Source organism: Suncus etruscus, chromosome 3 (genome assembly GCF_024139225.1).
Source record: "Suncus etruscus isolate mSunEtr1 chromosome 3, mSunEtr1.pri.cur, whole genome shotgun sequence".
Taxonomy (NCBI): domain Eukaryota; kingdom Metazoa; phylum Chordata; class Mammalia; order Eulipotyphla; family Soricidae; genus Suncus; species Suncus etruscus.
The window spans coordinates 46,874,202-46,902,157 of record NC_064850.1 but is presented as its reverse complement, the minus strand read 5'-3'; the positions used below and the strand labels follow the sequence as shown (position 1 = coordinate 46,902,157).

Sequence of the window (27,956 nt, the reverse complement as noted above, 5' to 3'; positions counted from 1 at the left end):
CTAGTCACATGCACATATGTACAAGTTGGACAGACACACCACACACGCAGGCGCAAACAGCCTAGGAGCCAGGCTTGCTCTGCCAGGCTCCCCCTCACCGACAGGCTGTCAGGATAGATCTAAACTCAACCCAGGACTAACTTCAGGACACAAGGCACGCACGTCCCAGGAACCAGGGTGGCAACGTCCAGCCCACATGCAGACAGAAGTCGGCAGTGGGACCCATGGCAGAGAAGTCACAATAATGTCTACAATGCGAGGAACCAGGGCTGTAAAAAGGGACTTGGCGGGGGTTTCCACCTACACCTCTTCGGGGGTTACCCAAAGTTGTTCCCAGGTAGTAAAGAAGGCTTCGGTTGGGCATGTCCCCTCCCATGGTGAGTGGCCCCTTATCCAGGCCCCAACCAGGTGCTCCTACTGGACTCGGCAATTCTCGCCAGTCTGGGGATCGGCTGGGGCTCTGGGACTGGGGGTGTGGCGGCCACATTTGGCCCGAAGACTATCCCGGGGACTGTTGGCAGATGTCTTCTCAGGGAGGTTGCTGGGGGCCAGGGTGCACAGGCTGGGCTCCTTGGGGCTGCTTGGGGTGACCTTGACCTGAAAAGCAAAGAAGTTGGTTAGAGGCAGCACCAAACCAGCCCACGCACCAACAGCAGAAAACCACTGGGATCCCTGGGATCCTGTGAAGAGGTCACAGCAGGGCTGGGGCAGGGCTGACCCCTCCAGGTGGTGTGATCCAGCTCCAAGCACCAGTAGCTGGCAAGGAGAGGAACAAGGGCCAGAGGACCTGCAGAGGGTCCCCCTCATGTTGGATAGGAGGCAGCTGGGAGAATGGCCCTAGTGGGGTGAGTCATTAATCTGTTGCCCAGCAGTGCCCATGAAGTGCACATGAAACCCAGGGAAGCTGCAGGCAGCACTGGGCAGAGTGAGCAGCCATGAAATGTGGGCTCAAAAGCAACAGCCCAACTGGTCTAGAACTGTGGGAAGGAACAAGCTGAGGCTTAGTGCTCACAGTGAGATGTCCAAATTCTAGAATTGCCTCCAGTCTCCTTTGCATCTACCCAGGTCCCCAGAAAAATCCTTTGCCCAACCAACAGTGTCAGGGTGTCAGAGCCACTACCACCCCACCCCACCCCTACTGAGAAGGGACCCTGATGACCCTATGCCCAGAGAACCTCCTCTTGGCTCCCACAATTCCTGGCTTCTGGGCACTGGTGGAAGTGGGTAGGACTGACCTTGGGAGGAAGATTGCTCCCAGTGGATGCCTTGGGGATCCCCGCCAGGTTCTCTTTGTCCAGGATGGGTGAGGAAAGTGCTGCCCGCTGGGCAGCAAGGCGCGGGCTGGTCCTGGTAGCCATCGTGGTGCGGCGTAGCACATAGGGGCTGGTCTTCCCTGAAGGGATGTCAGCAAACCCTGGGAGGAAGAAACCAGGGGCTCAGCATGGCAATCTCCAACCCAGCTTCAGGCTCAGCACCAGGTTCTGCTGGGGGGGGGGGGGGGGCAGCCGTTTGGCTACAAGGACAGTTCAGTGTTTGCTCCACATTACTGCACATCTTGGGGTGCAATCAGGCACCCAATAGCCAAGGACTAAGGCTTCCCAGCAGTTTGGGGCTGGCATGTACCTTTTGTGTGTGTGTGTGGGGGGGGGGGTGATTTTGAGGCTACATCAGCAATGCTAAGGGACTTGGGGCCCCTGTGGGATGCCGCAGATTGAACCCAAGTCAGCCACATGCCAAGTCAAAGCCCTCCTGCTGTGCTATGCTCTGGCCCCAGCACATACCTTTCTTCACCACCTCCGGCAGTCCCTCCAGTTCATACTCGGGGCCCGCTGGCTCCCTGGGGCAGCAAGGTCCACTCGGGGTGTTGTTCCTGCTCCTCTTGCGGGAAGTCTCAGGCGTGGCAGGCGTACCTGAGCCCCCACTCCCGGTCACCCTGGTGGACCGCCGCCGTTTGCCAGAGCCCTGGCTGGGTCTCTCATCCTCGGGGGTGCCATGGAGACGTGGGCACCGGGCATGCTGAGCTCTGAGTCGGGCCAACTGTATCTCCAGCAGCTCCTTGGCTTTCTCCAATTTCTCATGGTCAACGAGCAGGGCACAGTACTTGTCCAAGCACTGATTGGCCTCGTTGCCCTTCTCCTCCAGGGCGGTTTGCAACTCCACCACCTCTGACTGTAGGTTCTCCAGACTCTGGCCTGTGGCATCTAGTAGGGACCATGTGCATATGATGGAGGACTCTTCAGGGTATACCCAGGGACAGCACCACCCCCCATGGTCCAGAGCACCCACCTGTTTGCTGCTGGTCCAGCTGACCCTTCAGCAAGTCAAGCTGCTTCTGCAGAGCCTCCTTCTCAGCCTCCAGCTGGCGGCAGGACTTGATGAGCAGCTTCATCTTTCCCTGCCCACGCTCCCTTTCCTGCTGGTCTCTCTGCAGAACAGCAGCCCTGGCTCATTCCCCAGCACCACCACCCAGGTCCAGACCCCAGCTCACAGGCTCAGTGGGGATCCATGAGCACAGAGTCAGAAGGAGGCCTTGAGCCCTGCTGGGGTGGCCCCAAGGGAAGTGCTAGGGCACCAGAACCACACCAGGAGGTCACAGGAAGCCACTCGGTGCCAGGGATGGAGATGGGGGGACCGGTCATGTGTTTCAATCATGTGGGCTCATCTCCCAGGACTCTCGTTTCACAGGATGGAGGAATTCAGGCCACTGTCTGTTGCTTAGCAGTACAGACACACACACACACACACACACACACACGTACACACACATACAGAAAACAAAACAGAAACATACCTGGAATTATTTCAGGCCAAGCCTAACCTAAATAGATACTTAAACAACTGGTTTCTTGGCCTTGGAAAGCCAAGAGAAGTGGCCAAGAGAAGGACAGAGAAGTGGCTTTAGAGGTAAGGCCTTAAAAGCATTAGCCTAGGACAAACCGCAGTTCGATCCCCCGGTGTCCCAGATGGTCCCCCACAAGCCAGGAGTGCATAGCCAGGAGTAACCCCTGAGCGTCGAATGGGTATGGCCCAGAAAACAAAAAATAAATAAATAAATAAATGAAAAGGAACATAATTCTGAGTATTGCCAAGCCCAGCAGAACCTTAGGAAAGAGGTGACAGCTAGATTTGGTCTAGATTTGGTCAGGTCCCATACACCTGCACGTTTCTGAAACAATGAGAGCCCAAACCTCCCAAAAAGAAATCCCAGGACCCCAGGGTTCCTGTCACAGGGAGATGTCCACCTGCACCCAAATCTTAAGTGACTTATCAGCAACATGGCAGGACAGATGCATTTCTGGACCGTTTCCTCTCTGACAAAACCTAATTCAATTTCAAGAAAGTGTGTCAACAAGCCCTAGAGACTCAGAACAGCCTACACCTGTGTGCCAGAGCCCACACTCCCTGCAGGTAAACAAGCAGAGACAGAAACTTCAGGAAAAAAGTCAACAAATGGAGGCGAGAGAGGGCGAGAGAGAGAGAGAGAGAGAGAGAGAGAGAGAGAGAGAGTGAGAGAGAGTGAGAGAGAGAGAGTGAGAGAGAGAGAGAGAGAGGAGAGAGAGAGAGAAGAGAGAGAGGAGAGAGAGAGGGGAGAGAGAGAGAGAGGAGAGAGAGGAGAGAGAGAGAGAGGAGAGAGAGAGAGAGGAGAGAGAGGAGAGAGGGGAGAGAGGGGAGAGAGAGAGAGAGGAGAGAGAGAGAGGGGAGAGAGGGGAGAGAGAGAGAGAGAGAGAGAGAGAGAGAGAGAGAGCGCACAGAGAGAGAGTGCGCACAGGGTGAAGACAGCTGACCCCAGTTCAATCCCCAGTACTGCAATGTGAAAAAGTGAGCACTGTGAGGAGAAATCCCTGAGCACAGTTGGGTGTGACCCTGCCACCAAAAATAATAATAATAATATATGCATGTATATATATATATGTGTGTGTATACATATGTGTATATATACACACATATATATTAAATGTACAACTAGAATCATATTTTAATAAGAAAAAATATATAAGACCCTGGTGAGCACAGGGTAAAAGATATTTACTTTTCAGTTTCTTTTTTTTTTTTTTTTTTTTGGTTTTTGGGCCACACCCCTTTGATGCTCAGGGGTTACTCCTGGCTATGTGCTCAGAAATCGCCCCTGGCTTGGGGGGACCATATGGGACGCCGGGGGATCGAACCGCGGTCCTTCCTTGGCTAGCGCTTGCAAGGCAGACACCTTACCTCCAGCGCCACCTACCCGGCCCCACTTTTCAGTTTCTTAACACTCCTGAAAAACCTCTTCAAGAATGAGGGCAAGGTTATCTCCTTTCCCGATGGAATGACTGCAGCGCCCTCTACAGCCAGAGGGTGGCAAGACAAGGACTCAGAGGACTGGGGTCTGTGAGCACAGCACAGGAGAAGCTGACAGCCTTCACAGACAGGCACTGAGCCTCACAAAAATCAGGGGTTCAGATCCACCCCCAATCAGCCTTGGTCTGGCCACCCACCAGCCCACTACATCCTCAGGCAATGGTCTGAGTCTGGTCCAACTTGGTTCTGGAGATGGCTCCAAGAACCCAAGACTAGCCATCGCTCATGAAAAGGAATGTTTTTCTTTCATGAATGGGTTGAGTCTGGTCCAGCTTGACTCCAGAAATGACTATGAAAATCTATCCCTTATGATTTTTTTTTGTGAACACACACTCGTATGCATGCATGTACACACACACCAGATCCAGGGGATCCCCCCAAGAGAAGCATTCTGGGCTGGAGGTACAGACCTGTGCTTTCTTCTTCAGCTCCTCCAGACTTTTGGTGGCCGTCTGCAGGGCCTGGTTGAGCGTGATCTCATTGCCCTTCAATAGCTCCAGTTCCACTGTCTGTGAGCTGAGCTGCTCCTCTTTAGAAGCCAACTTCTCTTGACATGCCTGCATTTCCTGCTCATGCTGGAGGGAAGAGGAAGGAACCAGGAGACCCAGCCCAAAACTCAATCAGGGAAATAAAAAAAAAAATCATGGGGCCAGAGAGATAGCATGGAGGTAAGGTGCATGCAGGATGGTGGTTCGAATCCTGGCATCCCATATGGTCCCCTGTGCCTGCCAGGGGCAATTTCTGAGCACAGAGCCAGGAGTAACCCCTGAGCACTGCTGGGTGTGACCCAAAAACCAAAAAAAAAAAAAAAAAAATCATAATCATGGGGCCAGAGAGCACAAGGGATAATGTGCTAGCCTTGCATAAGACCAACCCAGGTTCAATTCCTGATGACCCAGTGGTTCCCCTGACAGATTCTGCCATGTGTGATACCTGAGCATTGCTGGAATGATCCCTGAGCACAGAGCTAGGAGTAAGCCCTTAGCACTGCCAGGTGTGGCCCAACAACAAACCAACATTGGGGGAGGGAGAGGTGTCACCTGCCTTTCCACCTGAGCTGGCCCATACCTTTCCTTGACTTTATGGGGTCCCCCTGGTCTCTCCCCTTAAGAGAAGCTATGTTCTTGCCTGAATTAATCTCTATCCCTTTCCCTCCCTGTTTCCTTCCTCAGTCTGTAAACAAAATTATGGTCCCCTGCAAAGGAATAAAGAAAAAAAAAAATCACTGTCCAGAGGAGGCAAATTTCAAAATGTGCCTCAAACACTCCCTGAATCTCCCTCTCCAAACTCCGGGTGCATTCCTAGAACTCACAATGCAAAAAGGATAGTATGGGGCTCGGGTCTGGGGGATCTGTCCAGCGCTGCCCAAAAACAAAACAACAGCCCAAGTCACAGGACTCAAGAGGTGGCTGTTGAGGACAAGCCTGATATCAAGCTCAGCAGTAGAATGAGGCTCTCTCCAGGCACCTGCTGCTACAGCACCATGGTGTCCCCACCTCCCAGGCTTCCGCACCCCAGCCCAGAGCCTCACCTGCAGCCTGGCACCCAGCAGCTGGAACTGGTGCTGCTGCTCTGCATCCTGCAACTGCTGCTGACACTGGGCCCTCTGGTCTGCTGCCTCCTCCAGCTCTCTATGTGCATGGGCCAGGCTGTCCTTCAGTTCCTGGACCTGTAGGTCCAGCGCCTCCATCTGCTCCTGCACAGACAAGCAGTGACAGCTTGGGACAAGGGCTATGGCTCCAAGTGAGAGCTTCGGGGAACTGCAGCAAAGGTGAGGGGTGTGGGGACAAGTGAGGGATGCCCCAAGCCCACCCAGAGGAGCCCCAGTTAGGATGAGGACCCCCTTCTGCAGTCTCCTGTTTTCTGGCCACCTCCAGTCCAGGCTCCAAAGCAGATCTATGAACCCCAAGATCAATAGACAACCCAGGTTCCAAATCCCCACAACTCTGACATCACACTCCAGCACCCACTGTCACACCCTGTCCCAGCCAGTCTTGCCCTGCTCTGTGGCCCACAACCTGGCCTCCACAGCCTGACCCCAGTAAGACTTTCTGTGCACAGCTGCCTCCCCTGTAGCCCAATTAGTGCCTCTGACCTCCTCTGGGGACACCCTCCAGTCCACTCTACCAACAACCCCCAGGACCTATGTCCACCCTTCTCCTTCTCAGGAGGGTGGGCCACAGTCTCATTCATGACTGACTCTAAGGATTCTTCCCCCGAAAGCAGGAAGGAAGGGAGCGCTGAGTGTGGGCAGCTGCACCCCATTATCCCACAACACTCACTCGGCAGCTCTGGGCCTCACTGGCAGCTGATCGGAGCTCCTGGGCCAGCCGGTCCTGCTCCCCTCGAAGTTTTTCCTCCCACTCCTGCCGCTCTCTTTGCAACTCTGCATCCTTAGCCATCAGGGTGCTAACCTGAAGGATAAGAGATCATCATGCTGGAGGACCCACAGGAGACATTGGTTGCTGAGACCCACGTGGCTTCTACAAGAAACAGGACTGGACCCAACTCCAGTCACTCATCCACCCACACAGCCTTTAGCCCTGAAAGCTGCTGCTTCTCGACAGCAAACCCAACAATGTGGGAACAGGAGACATAGGACAAGGTCCCCACCACATCATAGGTATGTTTAAATACAGTGTCCATGAGGCAGATTCTTGGATCTCTGTCGCCTCGAACAAACCCACAAGAGACTATCATAGCGAGGTCTAGGGCCTAGGGTCTAGGTCTAGGTCCAGGAAACAGCTGGGGGTCAGCTGGTCTGTCCCTGACCCCCATATATCGGGTTACCCAAACACCACAGGTTCTGTGTGTTCTGGTGTCCCTCCCAAGAGGGAACTGTGGGGCCCAGCTAGCCACTGGCCCCAGATGACCACTGGTGGCTGGGGAGGCCACCTTTACCCCAGTAAATTCCTAGTTGGAGTGAGCCTGGCCCAGCCCTATTTGTCCTGCAGGCAGGCCAAAGAGAGATGGGGTGTGGGGGATCGGATGAGGTAGCAACCCAAAGTACTTTTTGGGATCCCCTTTTCTGTTCCTCAAAGCTGCTGTTTGGAGCTCTGACCAGGGCCTCCCAGAAGCCAGACCCTAGGACCCTTTTCCTTTCAGGATCTATTGAGCTCAAATTTAGCTTCAGGGCCAGGAGCTGGTGGGAAGGGCTCTGTGGCTATGCATGTGGAAGCCCAGGGTTCTACCCAGCAAACCACAATTCCCTGTACCTGCCCCCCAGCCCCAGCACTGCTGGGTAAAGCCCTGAAGCTGATTCAGTTCAAAGGGATCATTTTCCCAGACTAGCCAGCAAGAACCCAGGCCACAGCTGCAGATTGTCTTGCTGGTGGCCAGGCTCCCCAACCTCAGCACCAGATGAGACAGGGCAGAAAACAGAAAAGGCTGGGGGGGCTGGACACCCTGGAAGTGGATAGGCAGGAGGGCTCTGCTCTAGTGGCATCAAGACAGAAGCTCCCTGTGTCTCACCCTCCATCCACCAGGGTCTCTAAGGCAGTGGGAAGCTACAGTGTAGAAAGACCATGAGCACATTCAAGTCACTTGCACCAGATCCAAATGGCCCCCAATACTTAAAGCCTTTAAAGTTTTGGGGCCAGAGCCATAGTACAGCAGGTAAAGTGTTTGCCTTGCACGCAGATGAACCAGGTTTGATCCCCAGCATCCCATATGGTCCTCTGAGCCTGTCCTCTGAGCAGAGCCAGGAGTAATGCCTGAGTGCCATCAAAATAGTTAAATAAAAGCCTTTAGAATTTGACCTGATTCTGCCCACACACCCCACCCCCCGCCCTCTGCTCTGTCCATTTTCAGCCACATGCTCACTGTCCCCACTTACCTGCTGCTCCAAGGACACCTTGTCTGCCTGGGCGGCTTCCAGTTCCACCTGCAGCTCCCTGAGCGCCTTCTGCTGGGTATCCAGGGCATCCTGCAGGGACTGCAGTTGCGCCATCCGCTCGGCCTCCTGCTCCTGCCAGCTCCGCTGCTGGGCAGCCAGCTGGTCCGCAGCCTGCTCCTGGGCTGTGAGCATCTCCTCCGACTTCTTCGCCAGCTTCCGTGCAGCAACCTCTGCATCGCGCTCACGGCCAGCTATGGCCTCCTCCAAGCCACGGAGCAGCCGAGTCTTCTCATTCTCCAGCGCATCCACGCGAGCCTCGTGGGCCTGGCGCAGGGTAGCCACCTCCATCTCCAGCTCTTCGTTTCTTGCTTGCAGAGTCTCAGCCACCGCTCTGGCCTCATCTGTCCTCTCCACTTGCTCCTGCTCCTTCTCCTGCAGCAGCGTTTCCAGGGATTCACAGCGCATCTCCAGGCCTGATGTGCATTCACACTGCTCCCGCAAGGCTGTAGCCAGGTTGTCTTTGGCCTTCCGGGTGTCCGCCAGCTCCTCCTGCACTGCCGCGAGGCGCCTGGCAGTTTTGTCCAGCTTGGCAGCAGCCATGGCAGCTGCATCAGCAAGTGCGCGCTCCATGTCCAATCTCAGCTGCTCCCGGAGGCTAGCAGTCACCTCCAGCTCTCGCTCCAGGCTGTCTACACGCTCCTGCAGCTGTCCAACCTGGTGCTCACCTTCCCGCAGCCTCTCCGATGCCTGATGCCGCTCCTGCTCCTCTGCCTCTAGCCGTGCACGGAGCTTGGCCATGCTCTCCCGCAGGGGTTGCAGCCCCAGTTCCTGAGGGTTCTCACTCTGCACCCCTGCTGCCTCCACCGCCACCTCTGGGGAGGCCAGCCCCACACACAAGGCCGCCATCTCTTCCTGGAGCTTGCTTAGGTCCCCTTGTAGTGTAGCGGCAGCAACTCGGGCCTCTTCCTCCAGCTGCGCCTTCTCTTTTTCCTTTGCTTCTAGGAGCTTCTCCAGCGCCGACAACCGTGCATCCATCTCAGAGGCACGTCCTTGCGCCTCCAGCAGCTGTTCATTCCTCACGGCCAGCTCAGCCTCCAGAGTGTTTCGACTCCCGGCCAGCTCTGTCGCCTGAGCGCGGAGGACCTCAGCCTCAGCTTTGGCCTGCTCGGCATCCAGGATGGCCAGTTCCTGGGCCTCCTCTGCCAGCTGCAGCTCATGCTCCAAGCTCTCAGCGCGATCCTGCAGTGCATCCCCACGACGTTCGCTCTGCTGCAACTGCTCCTTGGCACGGTGTCGCTGCTGCTCATCAGCCTCTATGCGCTCCCGTAGACGCTCCATGCCCCGGCGCAACTGCCGGAGCTCCTGTTGCGCACAGTCCAGCCGCGAAGCTGCCTCTGCCTTCTCGGCTAATGCTGCTCGCAGGGCCTGGGTCAGCGGCTCCTGGGCTCCTCCCACCTCCAACTGGCTCTGTCCTGCAGCCCCTGGATCATCATCCTGTAAGTCCCCAGCACAGATCGTCTCTGGGCTGTGTCCACTCAACTCCGAGGTGGGAAGGGGCTGGACAGTGGCCAGCTGACCTGGATGGGGTTCCCAGCCAGCTCTAGATACCAGCTCTGGAACATCAAGCTCTGCGTTCCCCTGACCTCTCGCATCTACCATGCCCAGAAGCTGGTTCTTCTCCTCAGCAAGGGTGTTGAGTTCTTCCTGAAGACCCGCTATGATCCTCAGTTTGTCCTCATTGTCCTCTGCCAAGTGCAGCTTTTCAGCATGTAAGCAGGCCAGGTCCGCCTCCAAGGACTGGACATGCCCTTTGGCCTGGTCCCACTGGCCCCGGAGATCCAGCAGCTCCTCTTCCAGGGCCAGGAAACGCTTGCGCCAATCACTGTCTGTGATGGGCTCCAGAAAAGATGCATCCGTGTCCACATCCAAGCTGTCACCTGGGCCATTCTTGTCCCCTTCTGCCTGCTGACCCAGAGAGGTGTCTGAGTCATGGCCTGCCGATGGTTCCTCCATCTTCAAATCCGGGCAGGCCACCATCCTGGTGGCCGACTGCATCTCGCACGAGCCAAGTTTGGTTTCCAGCGCCTGAACTTGCTGTTGCAAGCCCTGCAGCTCTTGGTCCTGCTCCTTCAGGGCATGTCGGAGCCCCAAGTTCTCCTGGACACTCTGGCTCAGCTGCAGCTGGAGGCAGTCAAGGGCTGCCGTGTGCCCTGAGAACTCCACTGGCTCTGAGGCAGGAGGACCAGGAGGATCCACAAGATAGCCCTGGGCTTCACCAGGGCTATCAGAGCTGGGGTCCTGGGTCTGCTCTCTAGAAGTTTCTCCCTGCAACACTCCACTCTCCTGGCTGCAGTCTCCCTGCGCACCCTCCTGGCTCAGCCCTGGAAGGACGGGTGTTGAGGCCCTCTCATTAGCTTCCGGGGTAGTGTCTTCTGAATTGTTGGGGTCCTGGCTCTTGCTGCTGGCCCGAGAAGCCTGTGGTGGTAATACAGAATGAGACACATTTTATTTTTCATGAAGAATCAGTCAAATGTGTGGGGTAAGTAATGACAGACTCCCAGCCCCACTTCTGTTCAGTACAACTCATAGAATGGCTCACTTGCTGTACCCAAACATGCCACACCACTGAGCAAAACACCTGGAAAAACTTTCCCTCCAGGTTAGGCATCTGTCCAGATCAAAACCCTGTGACCAGCCATGTATCCACCTAAGCTTCGTGATTTTTCCACCCTAGTCAACACCAGTGTAGTTGTCTCTGGAATTCTTAGGAATGGGGCTGCCCAGTCCCACCTCTACACTCAACTTCCACCCTGAGCACCAATGAGAAAGAGCTTCAATCAAAGGTCCTAAGGTTTCCAGACTAAATAAGGCACTACCAGGCACACATGGGATGGATCCCAGGATCAATCGTCCCAGGTGACTCTCATCAGTAACTAGAGACAGGATGTTCTAATTAGCCCAGACCTTGGCCTACCACCTCCCCAGAGGGACACAGGAAAGTTGAGTCCGCTGACCAGCTGAGAGCCAACCTTAGTAGTCTTCACATAATTAACGCTGCTGCATAACCAGCACTGAAATTGGCCAGCGTACATTTTTGTTTTAGGCTTTGGGGCCACATCCAGCAGCACTCGAGTTATTCCTGCCTCTGCGTTTAGAAATTACTCCTGGCAGGCTCGGGATACCCTATGGGAAGCTGGAGATCAAATCGGCTGGCCATGTGCAAAGTAAACGCCCTACCCACTATACTAACTATACCAGCCCCCATTCCTTTTTAACGTGACCAGTGCTCAGACTGGCCAACATGTACATTTTCAAAAGTCACATAATGGTTCTACCCAATTTCTTCGTGCACACATGCACACACAATTGTCATAAAATCCAAGGCGGTTATGTGTCAGGGACTAGATAATGGAGACGAATAGGATGGGTGGAGATATAAGACAGCTGGGAAGGTGTTTTTCTTGCACACAGACGACCGGAGTTTGATCTCCAGCATTCCATGTCTCTAGGACCTTCCAAAAGTAAATCAAGCACAAAATAAAGTAAAATAAATAAAATAGTGGGCTGTAGAGAGTAGAGGGGTTCAAGTAGGTCTTGCAGTTAGTTGACCCAGTTGATTCCCAGCACCACTTACGACTGCCCAAACATCACCAGGTTTACCCCCTAAGAACTGGGGTGTGACCCCAAGGCCAGACCCCACCCCAATATAAAAAGTGCAGAAAAGCTCCCACCCACCCTGTCCTGGTCTGCCCCAGTGCTCACCTGCCCAGGACTAATACCCCATAGGGCACGCGTACTCAGGTCCAGACCCTGCAACTGCAGCTGCGCAGCCTCTAGCTCCTGCACCAGGTGCTCCCTGTGCTTCCGCTCAGCTGCCAGCTGGGTCTCCATGTGCGCCGTGACACGATCCAGCTGCTGCCGCCACTGCTCACTCTCTGACAGGTGCTGCCGCCGCTCAGCGACCAACAGTCGCTCCAACTCCTCGATGGCCTTATCCTTCCGGCTCTCTACACTCTCCTCCAGCTCCCTGAGGCTCTGTTCATACCTGCAACAACGGGCCTGCAGCTCTTTCAGCTGCGTGATGGGGGCAGTCACCCTGCCCGGGCTCTCCTCAGGCTCAGTCGAAATGCTCCAGTCGAGGCGGCCAAGAAAGGAGGCTTCTTCTCCCATCGTCGTTTCCACGTCTCTGTAAAAGGAGGTGCCCACGCATGGCAGACCAGGGCTGTCGGTGGTGGCACAAGAAGACAGGGACAGGAAGCTCCCATCACCCCTGCGCGGGCCCATGGCCACCTTCTCCGCCAGGTCCCCGTGCTGGACGGAGCCTTCCACCTCCAGTGTAGCCACGTAACGCTGCAGCTCAGCCAGCCTGGAGCTCAGGAGGTCTCGCTGATCATGGCACAGTCCATGTTCACGCTGCAGCAAGGCAAGTCTCTCCTGCAGCTCTAACAAGTGCTTGCGGACCTGCGCATCGTGGTGCTGGGCCTGCATGTTCTGCTTCTGGGCCTCTACATCATAGTCCTTGCCGTGTGCACTGACACTGCCAACATCCGAAGCACTGGGGAGCTCCTCCAGGAAGTCACCCTTCCTGGCTCCAAGCCCCTCTTCCTCTGGTGGAAGCCCCTCGACACAGTTTAGTCCTTGGGCTTCATGGACCGGCTGCTCTACCTCCTTGGCCAGCCTGCTGCTTGCCACGATGCTCTGTGACTGGGCACTTGTCAGCTGGGACAGGAGCTGAGCCTTGTCCCGCTGCAGACCCTCACATACCTGCTGCAGCCCAGCCAGCTGGCTCAGGGCTGCCCTCAGGGAATGCTGCAAGAGTGCATGGTCAGTGCCAGGACTGGCCATCAGCTCTGGGGACGCAGCTGACTGGCCTCCTCTGTGGATTTCAAAGCCTGGGCTATTCCCTTCGTGCAACAGAGCACCTGTGGGCTGTGAAGGAACAAGTTCTGCCCCGGCCTGCAGAGGGCGCTGTGGAGTCCTCTCCAGCTCCGGCACTGTGGTGTCCAGCAGCTCTTCAGCATCATCCAGAGGCGCAGCCACCACAGCCTCCTGCATGCTAGCACTGAAATTGGTCTCGTTGTTCTTCCTCTGTGGGGCCAGCTCCAAGCTGGAGTTCTCAGGGTCTGGATTCAAGGATGCTCGCAGCTGCTGGTTCTCCTGCTCCAACACACTAAGGGTAGCCTGCAGCACCTGCACCTCCTGCTTTAAGCTGTCCACCTCTCTCCCTGCCTGGCTCTGGAGCTCTGCCATCCGGGTGGTCAACTCCTGCTGCACGGCCGCCAGCTCCAGCTGGAGCCCCTCACTCCTCTCCTCAGCTTCGGCTAGTTTTGTGGTGCAAACCTGGCGCTCATTGGTGGCCGAGTCCTGCAGCTGTTCCAGTTGTGCTTGCTGGCGTTCACACATCTGTCTGCTCTCCATCCACAAGCCCTGCAAACGCACATTCTCCGTGGTGGCGACCTGGTACTGTGTGCCCAGGTCCAACAGGGCCTGGTTTGCTTCCTCACACCTCTGCTGTAGCACTAGCTTCTCTTGTGCATGCTCGGAGGCCAGCTCTGAAAGGCGCTTCTCCTGCTCATCAGCACCATGGGACAAGTCCTCACTTTCTCGAAGTAAGCGCATCTTCTCTTGCGTTAAGACTGTGTTTGCGTCCCTGAGCAAGCTGTTCTCCTGGGACAACGCTTCTATCTCCTTTGCTTTTTGGGCGAGGACAGCACTAGCCTCTGCCTTCTCGGAGCTCAGGCTCTCGGAGGTTCGCTGCAGCTCCTGGAGCGAGACCTCCAGGAGGTCCTTGCTGGCCCGCACCTCCTGCGTTTCTGCTTGTTGCGCCGTCAAGGCCTCACTCAGGTGCTGCAGCTCCTTCTCTTTGCCCTCCAGGGCCGCTAAGGTGTCAGCCACTGCCTGCTGGTGGCCCACGGCATCTTCCTGCAACTGACTGATGCGCTGGCTGGTTTCAGCCATGAGACTCTGGTGCTGTCGCTGAGCCTGGCTGAGGTTTTCTTCCATCTCTCCTCGTACATGTTCCAGCTCATCACAGCGTCTCTGAAGGTCCGAGTTCATCTGCTTCTGACTCTCCAGAGCAGCCTCCAGTGCTATGATGCAACTCGCAGAGTCAGAGTGATGTGGATGGGCTTGGGCAGGATAGCAGCCATCACCCTCCAAGGTCAGTGGGCCCCCACCTTCTCCCTTGACATCATTATAAGAGGAACTGGGCAGAGCCGGCTGTGCAGGGGCTTGCAAGCTTCCCTCTGGAACATGTCTGGGTCCCTCTGCTGCATCCCTTGCTTGCAGTCGAGTCTGAAGGCTCTCGTAATCACTCAGCAGGTCCTGGTACTGCTGGTCTCTGTCCTTCATCTCGCTGGACAGTGTATCAAGCTGGCGCTGCAGGCCTCCCACCTGCTCCAAGAGTCGGGCTGCCTCAGAACGCTGCTTCTCCACTTCCTCGTGTTGCTTCTGAGCTGCCGCCTTGGACTCCTGCTGCTGGGCCTCAGCCTCGGCAGCCCGGCTGTCCAGCGCATGACGCAGGCCCTGGACCTCGGCCTGCAGGTTGTCACGCTGCAGCTCCAATGTACTCACACGCTCATTGTACTCGTGGCTCTTCAGCTGCTGAGCCCGAAGACACGCCTCCAGGTGGCCGACCTGGGCCTGCAGGGCACCACGGTCCGCATCCAACTGCTGCAGCTCTGGTTCCTTTTCACTCTTCCAGGCAGACAGCGTGGCCCGTTCAGCTGCCAACTCCTCCCGCTCTGCCAGCTCGGTCTCTAACATCCGCTGCAGGGTCTTTGTCTCCTGCTCCGCCTGGCCCAGTTTTTCATTTAGCTGCTCAATGTGATGCTCCCTCTTCTTCAGCAGGTCCTGGGAGCAGTCACGCTGCTGCTCCAGATCTGCCACTGCCAGCCTCAGTTTCTCTAGCACTAAGGAGCCCTCATGTTGGGCCTGGAGCCTCTCCTGGAGCTCAGCTAGCATGGATTCCTGAGACTGGGTCTTAGCTGGAAACAACAAAATAGTCGTTTTTAAGGGGTTGGCAGGAGTTTTAAGGGGTTCCTTATTAAGATAAGGAAATTTCTTTATTCTTTTTTTTTTCTGAGAACTCAACTCTTGGGAAGAAAAAAAAAGAAAAAGAAAAAGAAACAAAAACAAAACACAAAGCCACAAAAACTCCAAAGCAAGCTTCTGAAGCCATTTGTCCCTCTAGGGAAGTGAACAGGAGCTCATCCACAAGGGGGAGCCCTGTAGCCCCAACTCGCCCTTCGCTCTTCCATCAGGGGGCACCCCCACAGCCTGAACTCATGCTCGGCTCCTCCACCAGGGGCGTGCTACAGCCCAAGTCAACCTCCTCTCCTCCACCAGTGGGGGACCTGCAGACCCAACTCATCCTTGTCTCTTCCTCGCAGGGCCCTCCGTACAACATTTTATGGCCCTGCTCTAGAGGAATCTTTTTTGTTTTGTTTTGTTTTAGTTGTTTGGGTCTCACCCCCCAGTGTTCAAGGCTTACTACTGACTTTGCACTCAAGGATCACCCCGACTTTGCCTCCTGCGGCCCGCAGGTAAACTGAGTTTGAGACCTCTGCTAGGGGGTTACCCTGAAACACTTGAACATCCTCAGTTCCTCCACTAGGGGGCTCCATGCAGACCCAACTCACCTCTCAGATCATCCACCAATGGATGCCCTGAAGCCCTGGACTCTCCCTTAGCTCCTCCACTAGTGTGCCCTGCAGCCACAACTCACCCTCAGCATCTCCACCAAGGCTCCACCCTGGACTCACCTCTCAGTTCCTCCACCTGACTTTGTCTCTGGCTGCAGCTCTGAGTAGCCTTCTCCAGTTCCACCTGCAGGTGGCGCACCTCCGCCACACTCTGCTGGCTCTGGCCCCGGAGGGCTCCCACTTCCTTCCTCAGTTCCTGCCGCAAAACAGAGCAATTGGCAGGAGCAATAACACAGCAGATGGAGCATATGCCTTACAAGCGGCAGACCCGGGTTCAATCCCCAGCATCCCATATGATCTCTTTAGCCCACCAGGAGAGATTTCTAAGTGCAGAGCCAGGAATAATCCCTGAGCAGCATCAGGGTAACCCAAAACCCATTTAAAAAAATAATAAACAGGGGCCAGCGTGGTGGCGATAGAGGTAAGGTGTTAGCCTTGCCAGCGCTAGCCTAGGACAGACCGCGGTTCATTACCCCCAGCGTCCCATATGGTCCCCCAAGCCAGGAGCGACTTCTGAGTGCATAGCCAGGAGTAACCCCTGAGCGTTACCGGGTATGGCCCAAAAACCAAAAAAAATTAATAAATAAAATAAAAAAATAATAAACAGGGGCCTGAGAGATAGCATGGAGGTAGGGCATATGCCTTGCATGCAGAAGGATGGTGGTTCGAATCCCGGCATCCCATATGGTCCCCTGAGCCTGCCAGGAGCGATTTCTGAGTGTAGAGCCAGGAGTAACACCAGAGCACTGACGGTATGACTCAAAAGCCAAAAAAAAAAAAAGAGCAAGTGACATGGGGTTTAGGACACCCCTCACCCCCGAGAGAAATGAATCTAGTGAGGGGCCCTGAACTCCACCTAATCTGGTCAGACTTTCCCCTGCAGAAGCTGGACCACTCCTGTTTTATGAAGAAAGGCCTCAGCAAAAGCCCAGAAGCCAAAGAGGGAAATGCAACTCTCTGCCCTTTCCGGTGGTCCCTGGGCTGCCTCATGCCAAGAAAATAGTATCTGAGGCGACAACCTCACACTAGGGAGCTCCGAGTAATCCAAGATTACTTGGCAAGATGGGGTGTGCAGGCTAGGATGGAGTCCATGGCAGAGCTGTGCCCTTCCAGCCCAAAGGCAACAGTAGCACCAGGGCCCCCACCTTCATCCAGGTCTGGGCAGCTCAACACAGCTGAGCTAAGTCTAGAATCACACTGGTCAGTGAGCATCTCCAGGAGCAGTCTAGGGGCACCCCCAGTCTGCCAGGGAGACCTCCCCCACAATAAAAAACACCTTATGATATGTTCATGAATGGAGATAGGCCATGTGACTTGTTGGAAATTCAGCTCAGGGTCGGCGGGGAGGGGGCAGCATGGGCCGCCCCACTACCCTGGGATGAAGACCAGTGTAGGGAAATGCAGACATGGGCTCCTTGGGGGAGCCACAGGCTGGGCTGGCTTTGATCCACAATTCAAACAACAGAAACACATCGTTGTCCACTGCCTAACTGAAAGAGCCAGGTTTGCCTCCATTTAAAATGTGAGGCCATAGGGCTGGAAAGAACCGGACTTTACAGAGCTGCTACAAGGGGCAAATGCACCACATGGCACTCATTCTAACCCTGCTGCATCCTCACTTTGGGCTCTCTACAGGAAGCATCTGGGGCCACGGCCTTGACATGCTGGACCAAGTCAGTCTGTCTGTCTGTCTGTCTGTCTATCAGTCACACACACACACACACACACACACACACACACACACACACACACACACACACAGCATTCAGGGAACTTGCTTTCTGCAAAGGTTCACAAAGAGGGCACTTCCAGATCTTAAAGAAACTATGAAGACCCGCCTCGGATGCCTTGCTCCAGCAGATGGGCTGAGCAAGGCAGGGCTGGATGGCTGCCGTCAATTACCAATCTGGTTATGACCAGCAGATGGGCAATGAAGGAGTAGAGCCAAGTTCAAGGAGGGGGACAAATGAGAATCTGGCTCAGAGAAAGTACTCAAAAACTTGCTGGCAGTAGTTGCTGCTGCATGTATGTTATTTCATTATACAGAAGTGAACCTGCCGGGTATGGGCAGACTCCGTCCTTCTGTGCTCACTCTGCTGCCCTCCCACCAGCTGAATTTGACACTGCAGCAACTTGAGAGCCCAGTCTAAGCTCAAGAGTAGCTGCAAATGCTCCCAAGACTGAGCCAAGCCCTTATGTGCCAGCCTGGTCACAGCATCAACTTAGACAGGCATCATTCAACCAGCCAGACCCAAGACTGGGATTTGTTTGCTCTTTAGGCACCGATAAGAGAGGGAGAACCATCAGCGCTGGAATGAGAGTACTGGGGTATTAGGGTGCAAACCAGGGTGGGCCAGAGCTGAAGGCATTCAGATCCAGCCACCAGTGATAGGGATCTTTATGGGTTAAATGTGCAACATAGATCGATCTCACCTCCCAAAATTCAAACATGATGATGCAGTCAAAGGGCATCTCTCTCTGGGGTATGGCTGGAGCAGGGGATACCAGCCAGGCACCCCAATTCAAGGGTCAGCAGAGGAGGGAGGGAAGTGCCAACATGAATGTAGTAACAGCCTCTGCCCTTTGCGCCAAGTGGTTGGAAATGAGTGCCTTTAAGCCAGTTTTATATTGGGGAGTTGTTTTGGTTTAGATTGGGGCTACAAACAGGAGTAAGCTGCTCCTGGATCTTTAAATGCACTCAAGGATCCCTCCTGGATCTGTACTGAACGCTGCGCTCCTGGGGATGTTCAAGGGACCCTATGAGGAGCCCAGGACCAGTCACAGACAAGGCAAGCACCCTCCCCACTGTACTTTATTTCCAGTCCCCTAAGCACATTTCTTAGTTTAAGTCATGTTTCCTTCCACTGATAGATGCAAACTGGGAAATTCAGCATCCAGAAAAGTGAAAAAAATAAATCAAAAATCATTTCGGCTGTGCAGCATCAGTTGCCGAAGGACACACTTGGTGGCACTCACTTTGGGCACAGAGCAAAGGCTACTTGGTCCGGATAACCCAGAGCTTCGGGAGCCTCACTTACCTCACTTTCTCTCCGCAGCTCGCTCTCCCGCAGCTCACTGGCCTGCAAGGTCTGCTCGGCTCTGCACAACTTCTGTTTCAGCTCCTCCAGATTTCTGTCCACTTGTAGTTTCCCGGAGGCAACCTGCAAAGAGAAAAGGTCTCACTTCCTGGTTCCCGTGCTCCCACATGTGATGGTGCTCCCTGCAGCAACAGCTCCAGCTGTGGGATTCACACACCCTCACAGGTGACAGCCCAGCAGTTCACAGGGCAGTGCCAGGGATAAAACACAGCCTCATACATGCAAGGCAGCTTTGCCACTGAAAGGCACGAATCCACACTAGGATGGGCTGTGTGCCTGGCAAGCGGGAGCAGAGAGCAGACAGGTACCCCCAGCCCCACAGCTCAAGACAGACCAGGCACAGGTGGGTAGGGGGATCCTCTGGCCTGCCAGAGCCGAGAAGCTATTGATCACACCCTGTCTGGGCTAATGGCAAACTTGTGTCTGCCAATCATACATGCACCTAAGTCAGACCCCTGAGCAGAGGTGCTCAGGGTACAAGTGTACAGAGAGTGCTGAGGCTAAGGAACATGAGGTCACCCACATACTCTGGCTTTTCTGGGGTGACCTCCTACCTGGTCAAGAGACTGAGATTCCACAGACCCATAGGGATATGGGCCTAGCTCACCGGCTTTCTCCCACAGGAGACACCAGACCAGAAGCGCCCATTTACTCGCTCCTCTCCCCACCCCACCCCTACTAGTGAGGTGACATGGCTTTGGGGGAGCAGGGGCCTACTTTGTCCAGCTCGTCCTGCAGAGAGTTGCAGTGGTTCCTGGCCTGCTGCAGCTCCTGTGAGAGTTTGCCTTTTGCCTGCACAGATTCCTGCTCGAGGCTCTGCAAGGCTCTCTGCTGCCGGCTCAGCTCCTGGAATAAAGAAAGGGCCATGCCAACAAATGAGGGGCAATCTGGGCAGCCCTCCTCCTGACCACACCAATGCCCCATCTTCAAGGGAAAAGCAGCCGAGCCCCGGAGCCAACCAGCTCCTACCTCCTGCAACTCCTTCTCTTTCTCCCGGCTCTTCTGCTCCCAGGAGCGCCGGGCACTCTCAGCATTCTGCCGCTGGCAGCTTAGATCCTCTGCCAGCTTCTTCAGCTTCTGCTCCAGCTCAGAGCACTGCCCAAGAAGAAGAGAGGAGAGAGCAGAGGGTTACTGAGACAGCAACCCCCGTGTCAGACACTAGCGTGACCCTACCCCAGAATCACAAGCACTGATTATTCACAAAATTATTAATAAAGATGCACCTGGGATAAAAATCAGCAAGAATTAAGCTCTATGGCTGGTGGCCACGAGTCAACTGGGGGATCAACTCAGCTGAGGCTCTGCCCCATGGATAAGGGTGAAAGGCAGAGCCAGGAGACTTCCCCAGGACATCCCTTGAACAATAGCTGATCTTGCAGGAAATCTAAACAGGGACACCCTGACACACAGCTCCCAGCAAGGTTCCCACTATCCCTCTCTGGGTCTTAGCTCTCACCACAGGAGATCCTCAGGCCACCCTGCACTTGGCTCTCTCCAGCACTCCCATTCCCAGATACTTTGGTGAAATGAGACCATAACAGAAGTCAGGGCATTTTTCTTTTTTTTGTTTTGTTTTGGTTTGGTTTTGGTTTTTGGGTCACACCCGGTAGCGCTCAGGGGTTCCTCCTGGCTTTACGCTCAGAAATCACTCCTGGCAGGCTCGGGGGACAATATGGGATGCCGGGATTTGAAACATGTCCTTCTGCATACAAGGCAAATGCCTTACCTCCATGCCATCTCTCCGGCCCCAGGGCGCTTTTCTAAATCAAGTGCTAGGACACTGCCTCTGATCCGGAACCTCGAACTGCCAAGCAAACCTCCAAAACCCAGAGCCAGAGCAACAGGAACACCAACAGGCTATTTGCTCTGCGAACACTGGAGTCATGTGGTCTCCCACATGAGTGCAGAACCAGGGGAGGAATAGAGCTACACATAAGCACTGCTGAGAGCAGCAAATGAACTTGAGTGTGGGGCACAGGCAAGGTTCTGGGGCTCACACCTCTGGAAAGTGGGGAGAACTATCCATGTCACAGGGCCAGGAGGACAGGCTGTCCAGATGTTACCACAGCCCTCCCCAGTGTGCCTACTCTGAGAGTCCAGGATAGAGCTCAAGGTCCCGTATCAGTCCGTGTCCACCCTGGCTCTCCTAGGTCCCCGAGACCCCCGTGTCCATCCCAGCTCTCACAGGTTCCCATGTCCATCCCCACGTCTACCCTGACTTTACATCCTCTCCCTGTCTCTTTCCGGCCCTTCTTGTTACCATGCCTACCTTGGCCGAAGCCTGCTCATACTGGGCGCCGACCCGTGCCAGCTCATCCCCACTCTTGCTCAGGGCCTTGTCCCTCTCAGCCAACTCCCCCCTGGCTCTGTCCCGCTGCAGCTGTATCTCCTGGATCTTGTCCCCCTGGCTCCTCAGCTCCCGCTCCTGGCTTTGCAGGCGCTGCTCCAGCTCGCTGGCCTGGCTCCGGAGCTCTGTGGACAAACACAGGCCTCAGATTAGGGCAAGGACCGTGGGGTATCCCACATATACCAGACAAGCAGACATGACAATTCTGAGGTGTCCATAGAGCAAAAACACTAGCAACTTCTGCTGGATTCGATCTTGAGGTAAGTGAAACATACTCCTGACAGCAGAAAAATATATTCCTGGATGTCCACACCAAGAAACTTAGGGACTCACTACGGGCCTAACACATCAAAGCTCCATGAAGATCTGTGCTCAAGACTTAAGACACAGAAGAGGCCGGATTTAGACATACAGCACGAGACCAGATCAGGCACCTAGGCCCAGACTCAGAGCACGAGGACATTACCTTGGTTCTGGGCTTGCAGCTGATCCAGGAGTTGGGAACCACCGGAGCTGTCCCCAAAGCTGTTATTAATGTCTCTCCGTGCTGGCTGCCACCGGCTAGGGGTCTGCTCCTGGTCCCCTGCTGCCCAGAGATCTCTCCTCCCGGGTGTCCGCTGTGCACTGGAGTGAACACGATTGGGGGTCCTGTCCTGCTCCCAGGAGAAGACAGTTGAGGAGGCCTGGTGGCGGGCAATGTCACGGTGGTTCAGGGTTCCCTGGGCACGATGCGGGCTGGGTTTCTGCGGGGAAAACACCCAAACCCTCAGTCCTCTGCCAATAGGACAGGGAAAGCAACACAGCTGCTCTACCGCCTGCATGGGGCCAACAGGCCACAAGTGCCAGATACAGGTGGGTCCTAAAAGGGTCAAACTGAAGTGTCTCAAGGCAATGCCAGGAACATAAGCTCTGGTGCCTGTGACTCCCGAATCCCAACACTCCTGTGCATTCCTGGCTACAACCTGCTTCTCCCCAGCCTGTCCAGGATCAGCACAAAAAGAACCAAACCATCAACTCCTGACCCAAAGAACTTTCCAGAAGGGCCTCATCCACCAGTGCACCCAGACCACTTCCAGGAAGTCAGGGGTTCTGTTATCCAATGGGTATAGGGATGGGGGGCATGCCAGGGCCTCCTTCTGACAGAGACAGATACAGAGATGAGGGCAAGGGCCATACCCAGTCCCAGTGGCCTTTATCTCCACCCCTGGGAGAGTCTGATATCATGAACCCCCACCCTGACCCTCCATGCGGGGACAGAGCCCCTGACATGTGGGACACTCAGGAACCCTTGCTTCCTGCATTTGAGCTTCTCCACAAAAAAAGCTTAAGTGCCTCAGGTCGAGGGGAATCAAGCTCATGACAGATTGAATGGGGCCTTCCCAAGCCCCAATATTTGGGCTCAGCAGTGCTAATCAGTGCAGGGGGTTGGGGGGTTGCGAGCCACCTGCCACACACTCACTTTGGCCTGCCAGGCCTTGAGCTCAGTCTCCAGCCGCTTCCGCTCCTCCACTTCCCTGCTGTATTTCTCCTTCAGTTTTTCATACCTGGAATCTAGACACAGACGAGGATGTGGATTTAGCCTGACATCCATCCCACAAAGAGCCCTGCACAGGGGTGGCTGCCAATGCAGAGGTCTAAAGCACTAGCTTTGGATTTAGGCCCAACAAAGGGAACATGGGATTACAGAAGTGAGTCCCAACAGAATGACTGTCACCTCATTCCCACCTTCCTGCATAACTTTACCTGATAGTAAAACCAGCCCACTACTGAGAGGGGTCTTTGGAAGGTAACAAAAGGATTGCCTCAGGAGCAAGAAGAGGCAGCAAAGGGATTCAGCAGGAGATGGAGGAAGAAGCAGGGGGAGACATGGCAGAAAGAGGTTGAGATGACAAGGCTACTTATGGAGCATGCTTAAGAAAGGTTTAAGATTATAGGCCAAACATGTTGGCCAGGACCTTAATAAAGTTGAAGTATCATTTCCTCATGGTGATCCTGAACCCTCAGACCTGGCGGCTAAAGGGAGTTGCAGGAGCATTACCCCAGGGTCGGCAGAGAAAGGTCCCTCCATCCATCTCACCATCATCCACCTCCATTCAGAACTCAATAATTAATATGTTATACTACAAATGACAATGGCGTAAGCTCACTTAAGTCATGGTTTTCAGCTATCTACAACACTTGAGTCCAGTGGCTTCTTGGGGGCCACCAGGAGGGCTGCACTCAGCTGTGTTGGGGGGCTGAGGATGGGAATGCAGTAACTGGGATCCAGATCAGGACCACAGTCAGGCCAAGCATGCACTCTGCTGAGAAAATCCACCTCCAACCCCTGAAACAAATTCTTCTTACACCACAAGAGCTGAAGAGATAGGAGAAGGGGATCAGGAACCTTAATCCCTGGCACCCCAGAGGGTCCCCAAGCCCACCAGGAGTGACCCTGAGCACAAGGCTAGGAGCCAAAGTAAGCCCTGAACACTGACAAGTGTGGCCCAAAAGCCAAACCAGAAAAAAAGTAGGCCATGGGGGCTAGAGCACAGCTCAGCATAGGGCACATGCCCTGAGTTCAATTTCTAATACCCAAAAAAGTAAACCAAGAGCCTAAGAGATGGTACGAGAGACGGAGAGCTTGCCTGGCACATGGTTGCAATGTTGTTGAATTCCCAATACCACTTATGTGGGGTCAGTCCTCTGAACACTGCCAGGGGTCAGTACTGGCAGACAGAACCCCTGCATACTGTGAGGTGTGGCCCACAGAAAGCACAAAGCACTTAAGGAAATTGAAAGTTTAAATGCTTAACCAAATGGCCAGAGCGACAGCACAGCAGGTAGGGTGCTTGCCTTGCATACGGGCCAACCTGAGTTCTATCGCCAGCATCCCATATGGTCCCCCAAGCCTCCCAGGAATCATCTGAGCACAGATTCAAAAGTAATCCCTGAGCTTCACCGGGTGTGCCACCCCCCCCCCCCCAGAAAGGCTTAACCATCAGATCAACACCCTTCTACTGATACTCACATGGGCAAGAAGGCATGTGGGCAGGGATTACAGTGTTTGGGGTTTTTTAATACCCAAGTTAGAAGTCAATCATGTAACAGAAGACCAGAGGAGTGGTACACTAAGCTGAGCACATGCTCTGCACACAGCCAGCCCTGGTCACACCCTGAAGCCCCCACCCCCACCCCCAGCACCACTCAGGGCAGCCCCAAGCACCAAAAGCTGCTAGATGTGGCCCCCAAACGCAACAAAACTGAATCAACTCAGGACTGGAGGGTTAGCACAGTGGTAGGGCATTTGCTTTGCAGTTGGATCCCCAGCATCCCATATGGTTCCCCAAGCTAGGAGCGATTTCTGAGCACATAGCCAGGGGTAACCCAAGTGTCACTGGGTGTGGCCCAAAAACAAAACAAAAAATAAAAACCTGAATCAACTCATTTCCTCAGCAGGTGAAAATCTCCCAGGAAAGAAATAGAAGGGGAAAATTCTTACCAATGCTGTGAGCAGGTGTGGATGGGGCAAGAATGTCTTTCTTTGGGGTGACACCAGGGTTTGGGGTGGCAGAAGCCTGGTTTCTCTCCAGCTCAGACCTGCACCTGGCAAAGCCAAGGATGGAAGCGATGCGAGTTAGCCATACCTGCCTCAAACCCCAGGACAGGAAAAGTGGGCAGCTCCCAGCCCCACACCCGACATGAATAGAAGATGCTCAAAACAGACTCACGTGTCTCCAGTTTTAGCCTGCCTTGGAGAGGAGGATCTTCATCCTCAAAACAGCCTATAACCAGCACCCACCTCGGGGGACAAAGCCCAGGATTCCCAAAGCTGCCAGACTACCAAAGCTAGTTCCCCAAACTGTGGGTCATAGCCCATGACGTGGGGTAGGGAGAGGGGTTCCCTGTTACTTTCTGAAAAGTACATTAAGGTAAATCTCTCTTTTTCTTTTTTTGCGGGGGTGGGGGGTATTTTTGCTTGGGTTTTTGGTGGTTTGTTTTTCTGAGCTACATCCAGCTGTGCTCAAGAGTTATTCCTGGTTCTGTACTCAGCTATCACTCCTGGCGATGCTCAGGAAAAAGACCTAGCAGTGCTTAGGAATGATTCCTTTCTCATGCTCAGAAATCATTTTGGCAGTGCTTGGTGGACCCTATGTCAGGGATGTCAGGGCTGAACCCAGGTAGGCCATGCGCAAGGCAAACACCCTCCCTGTTGTGCTATCACTCTCGCCCCATATATGATTTTTATCAGCCAGTGCTGAACTGGACCTCAATCATAAACTTATCAACCAAGAGTCCCTGGGGCCATAGACAAGGTGATCCTTGAAGGCAGATGGACAGAACCTTTTCAGCTCCTGCTCCAGCCTCTCAATCTGCTTCCGGCTAGAGCCAAGCTGGCCCTCCTGGAAGTTCAGCTGGGACTCTTTAAGCTGCAGTTCATGTGCCATCTTCTGCTTGGTCCTCTCCAGGCCCTCACAGGCCTCCGCCAGGCTCTGGTTTTCCCGCTTCAAGTTGACGCTCTCACTCTTCTCACTCTCCACCTACAGGATGAGAAAGGAGGGGAGCAACAGAAGTTGGCCACAGCAAGGTCCCAAGCAGGGAACCTCCAACATATTTTCAAGATCTCAGTAGAGGCACCTAGACCCATGTCACCTGCATCTTTCCTCTGGAAACATGGACTTTCATGCTGGTATGTGAATAGGCCCTCCATCTACCTTTCGAGAAGCCTGTGTTCTCTTTTGAGCAAGTTCCTCCCTCTGATCTTCTCCCTCCCCTTCTTCAATACCTCCAAGTAAAACCTGTTTTATTTTGTTTTGTTTTTTGGGTCACACCCGGGGCGCTCAGGGGGTTAATCCTAGCTCTGCCTCAGAAATCATTCTTGGCAGGCTCAGAGGACCATATGGGATGTTGGGGATCAACCAGGACAGCTGCATATGAGGCCACTGCACTCCCTGCTGTGTTATCACTCTGGCATCCCATAAAAGCTGTTTTTACTTTAAAAATTCAAATGACCCAGAAATTTTCTTATTTGCATAAAACCCAGCAACTGTAAGAAACAGGAAAAATCTCCCATAGCAACAGAACTTGCATGGTAGAACTGTCTTTCTTCAAGGCTACCTGGTGCAGAGATTTGAGAGGCTGAAGGTTTATCTCCAGCTCGCAGGGAGCCCAGGAATGCCTGGACCAGCTTAAGACTGAGCAGGGCCTGAGTCGAGCTTGGGGACACTGAGTGGGAGTCCTGGGGACGGCTCACCTTCTGCTTCTGCTTCTGTAGGGCAGCCTCCAGACTGTCCAGCTGGAACTGCCTCTGTTGTCTGTCCTTCTTCAGCCTGTCCAGTTGCCCTTCCAGCTCCTGCACTTTTTGCAGTGCCCGTGAAGGCAAGCCTTCCTTCCATTCCTCCAGCGCCCAGCTCATTGTGCTGGCTTCTGGGCTCAGACAATTCTGAAAGGCAGAAGTCGACCATTGGCAAGACCAAAAACACCTAGACTCAAGGCTGTCGTGTCTGTGCCCCCAGCTCTGCAGAGCACATCTTCAATATAAGGCAGGAGGAGAACATCTGTTCTTACTCCTCCTCGTCCTCCTCCTTGAACCCCAGATTCTCTGAGCAACAAAAGCTGCAGGTCCCAAAACTGTCATCATATTCAAAAATATTGTCTCTGTAGAATGTGGCTGAGAGGCCCCAGCCCATGCTCTTCTGATCATCAGCCTAATAAAACCCTCTTCTAAAGGGACCTGCTTGGGCTCCAAGTCCTCTTGATACCATCCTTGCTCCAATGGCCCTACAGTCAAGCTCTCAGTGTAGACAGCCTGGCCCCACCTAGGTTTCTGCCTTTTCTTGTCCTTACTTCTGTCTCTTCCATAGCTACAAACTTTCTGCTATGTGGTTTGCTTCCATTCTACAAACATTTAGTGCACTGTAAAGTGGGGTCTCAGAAACTAACAGCATGATGAATGGCAAATGCCCTACTACCCCTTCTTTTTTCCTGTGCATCATTCTCCAGAGCAATAGAGGCTATGTTCCAGGCAGGGGTTGCAAGGATTTATATCTTAGAGGAGACACACAAGGAATGTGACCTAGAGGCCTGAGGAACGAATCCAAGGGCGGAATCACTAGCTCTGAACTTACACAGGTGGCCCAGGTTCCATCCCCAACACAGCATAGCCCCCCCCCCCAACGCTGCCAGAATAACCCCTAAATCCAGAACATCACTGGGTGTGACCATGACCAGTCTGTGCCTCAGTGTCCCCATATGTAAAGGAGGCATCAAAGGCAAGGTCTCCCTAAAGCTTTGGTGTTGGGGGCTGCTTCACGAGCATCCTCTGCTCTCTAGATGGGTCTTATTTGATCTTGCAAGCACTCCAGCCCATGGCCCAGACAAAAGAGAAGTCTTTTCTTTACTGGGAGGCAGGAATGTCCAAGACTCCAAATAGGAACTCAGCTTCAGGAAGAAACAGTGATCCATGCCTCCTTTTAAAACCTGGAATGGCACAATAGCGCAGCAGTAGGATATTTGCCTTGCACACGGCAGATCCAGAATGGACCTGATTCGATCGGCATCCCTTTTGGTCCCTCTAGCTGGGAGTGATTTCTGAACTCATAGCCAGGGGTAACCCCTGAGCGTCACTGGAGTGGCCCGAAAACCAATAAAATAAA

General features: G+C 54.2%; 2 protein-coding genes across 2 annotated transcripts in view; both read right to left on the bottom strand.

Moving 5' to 3' along the window:
- PROX1 (prospero homeobox 1) overlaps positions 1-27,956 on the bottom strand; it is a 612,185-nt gene that overhangs the window by 299,817 nt on the left and 284,412 nt on the right. The window lies entirely within an intron of this gene.
- Positions 122-26,716, bottom strand: CENPF (centromere protein F). The gene is made up of 19 exons (XM_049770767.1): positions 26,555-26,716; positions 25,645-25,841; positions 24,803-24,906; positions 22,781-22,872; positions 21,788-22,064; positions 21,244-21,446; positions 19,944-20,069; positions 19,692-19,820; positions 18,915-19,037; positions 15,937-16,072; positions 11,936-15,159; positions 8,174-10,648; positions 6,621-6,752; positions 5,870-6,034; positions 4,749-4,913; positions 2,287-2,425; positions 1,782-2,201; positions 1,236-1,414; positions 122-597 (listed from the first exon to the last, which is right to left on the bottom strand). The coding sequence occupies exons 1-19, from the start codon at positions 26,714-26,716 to the stop codon at positions 415-417; spliced, it is 8,631 nt and encodes a 2,876-aa protein (XP_049626724.1). The 3' UTR covers positions 122-414.

Bases quoted from the DNA above. Each gene is read 5' to 3' on its own strand.
- CENPF (XM_049770767.1), bottom strand. From the start codon at position 26,716: ATGAGCTGGGCGCTGGAGGAATGGAAGGAAGGCTTGCCTTCACGGGCA. The intron at 6,753-8,173 runs GTAAGTGGGGAC...CTTATCCTTCAG, and splicing joins AGGTGTCCTTGGAGCAGCAG to GTTAGCACCCTGATGGCTAA. The intron at 1,415-1,781 runs GTATGTGCTGGG...TCTTCCTCCCAG, and splicing joins GCCGGAGGTGGTGAAGAAAG to GGTTTGCTGACATCCCTTCA.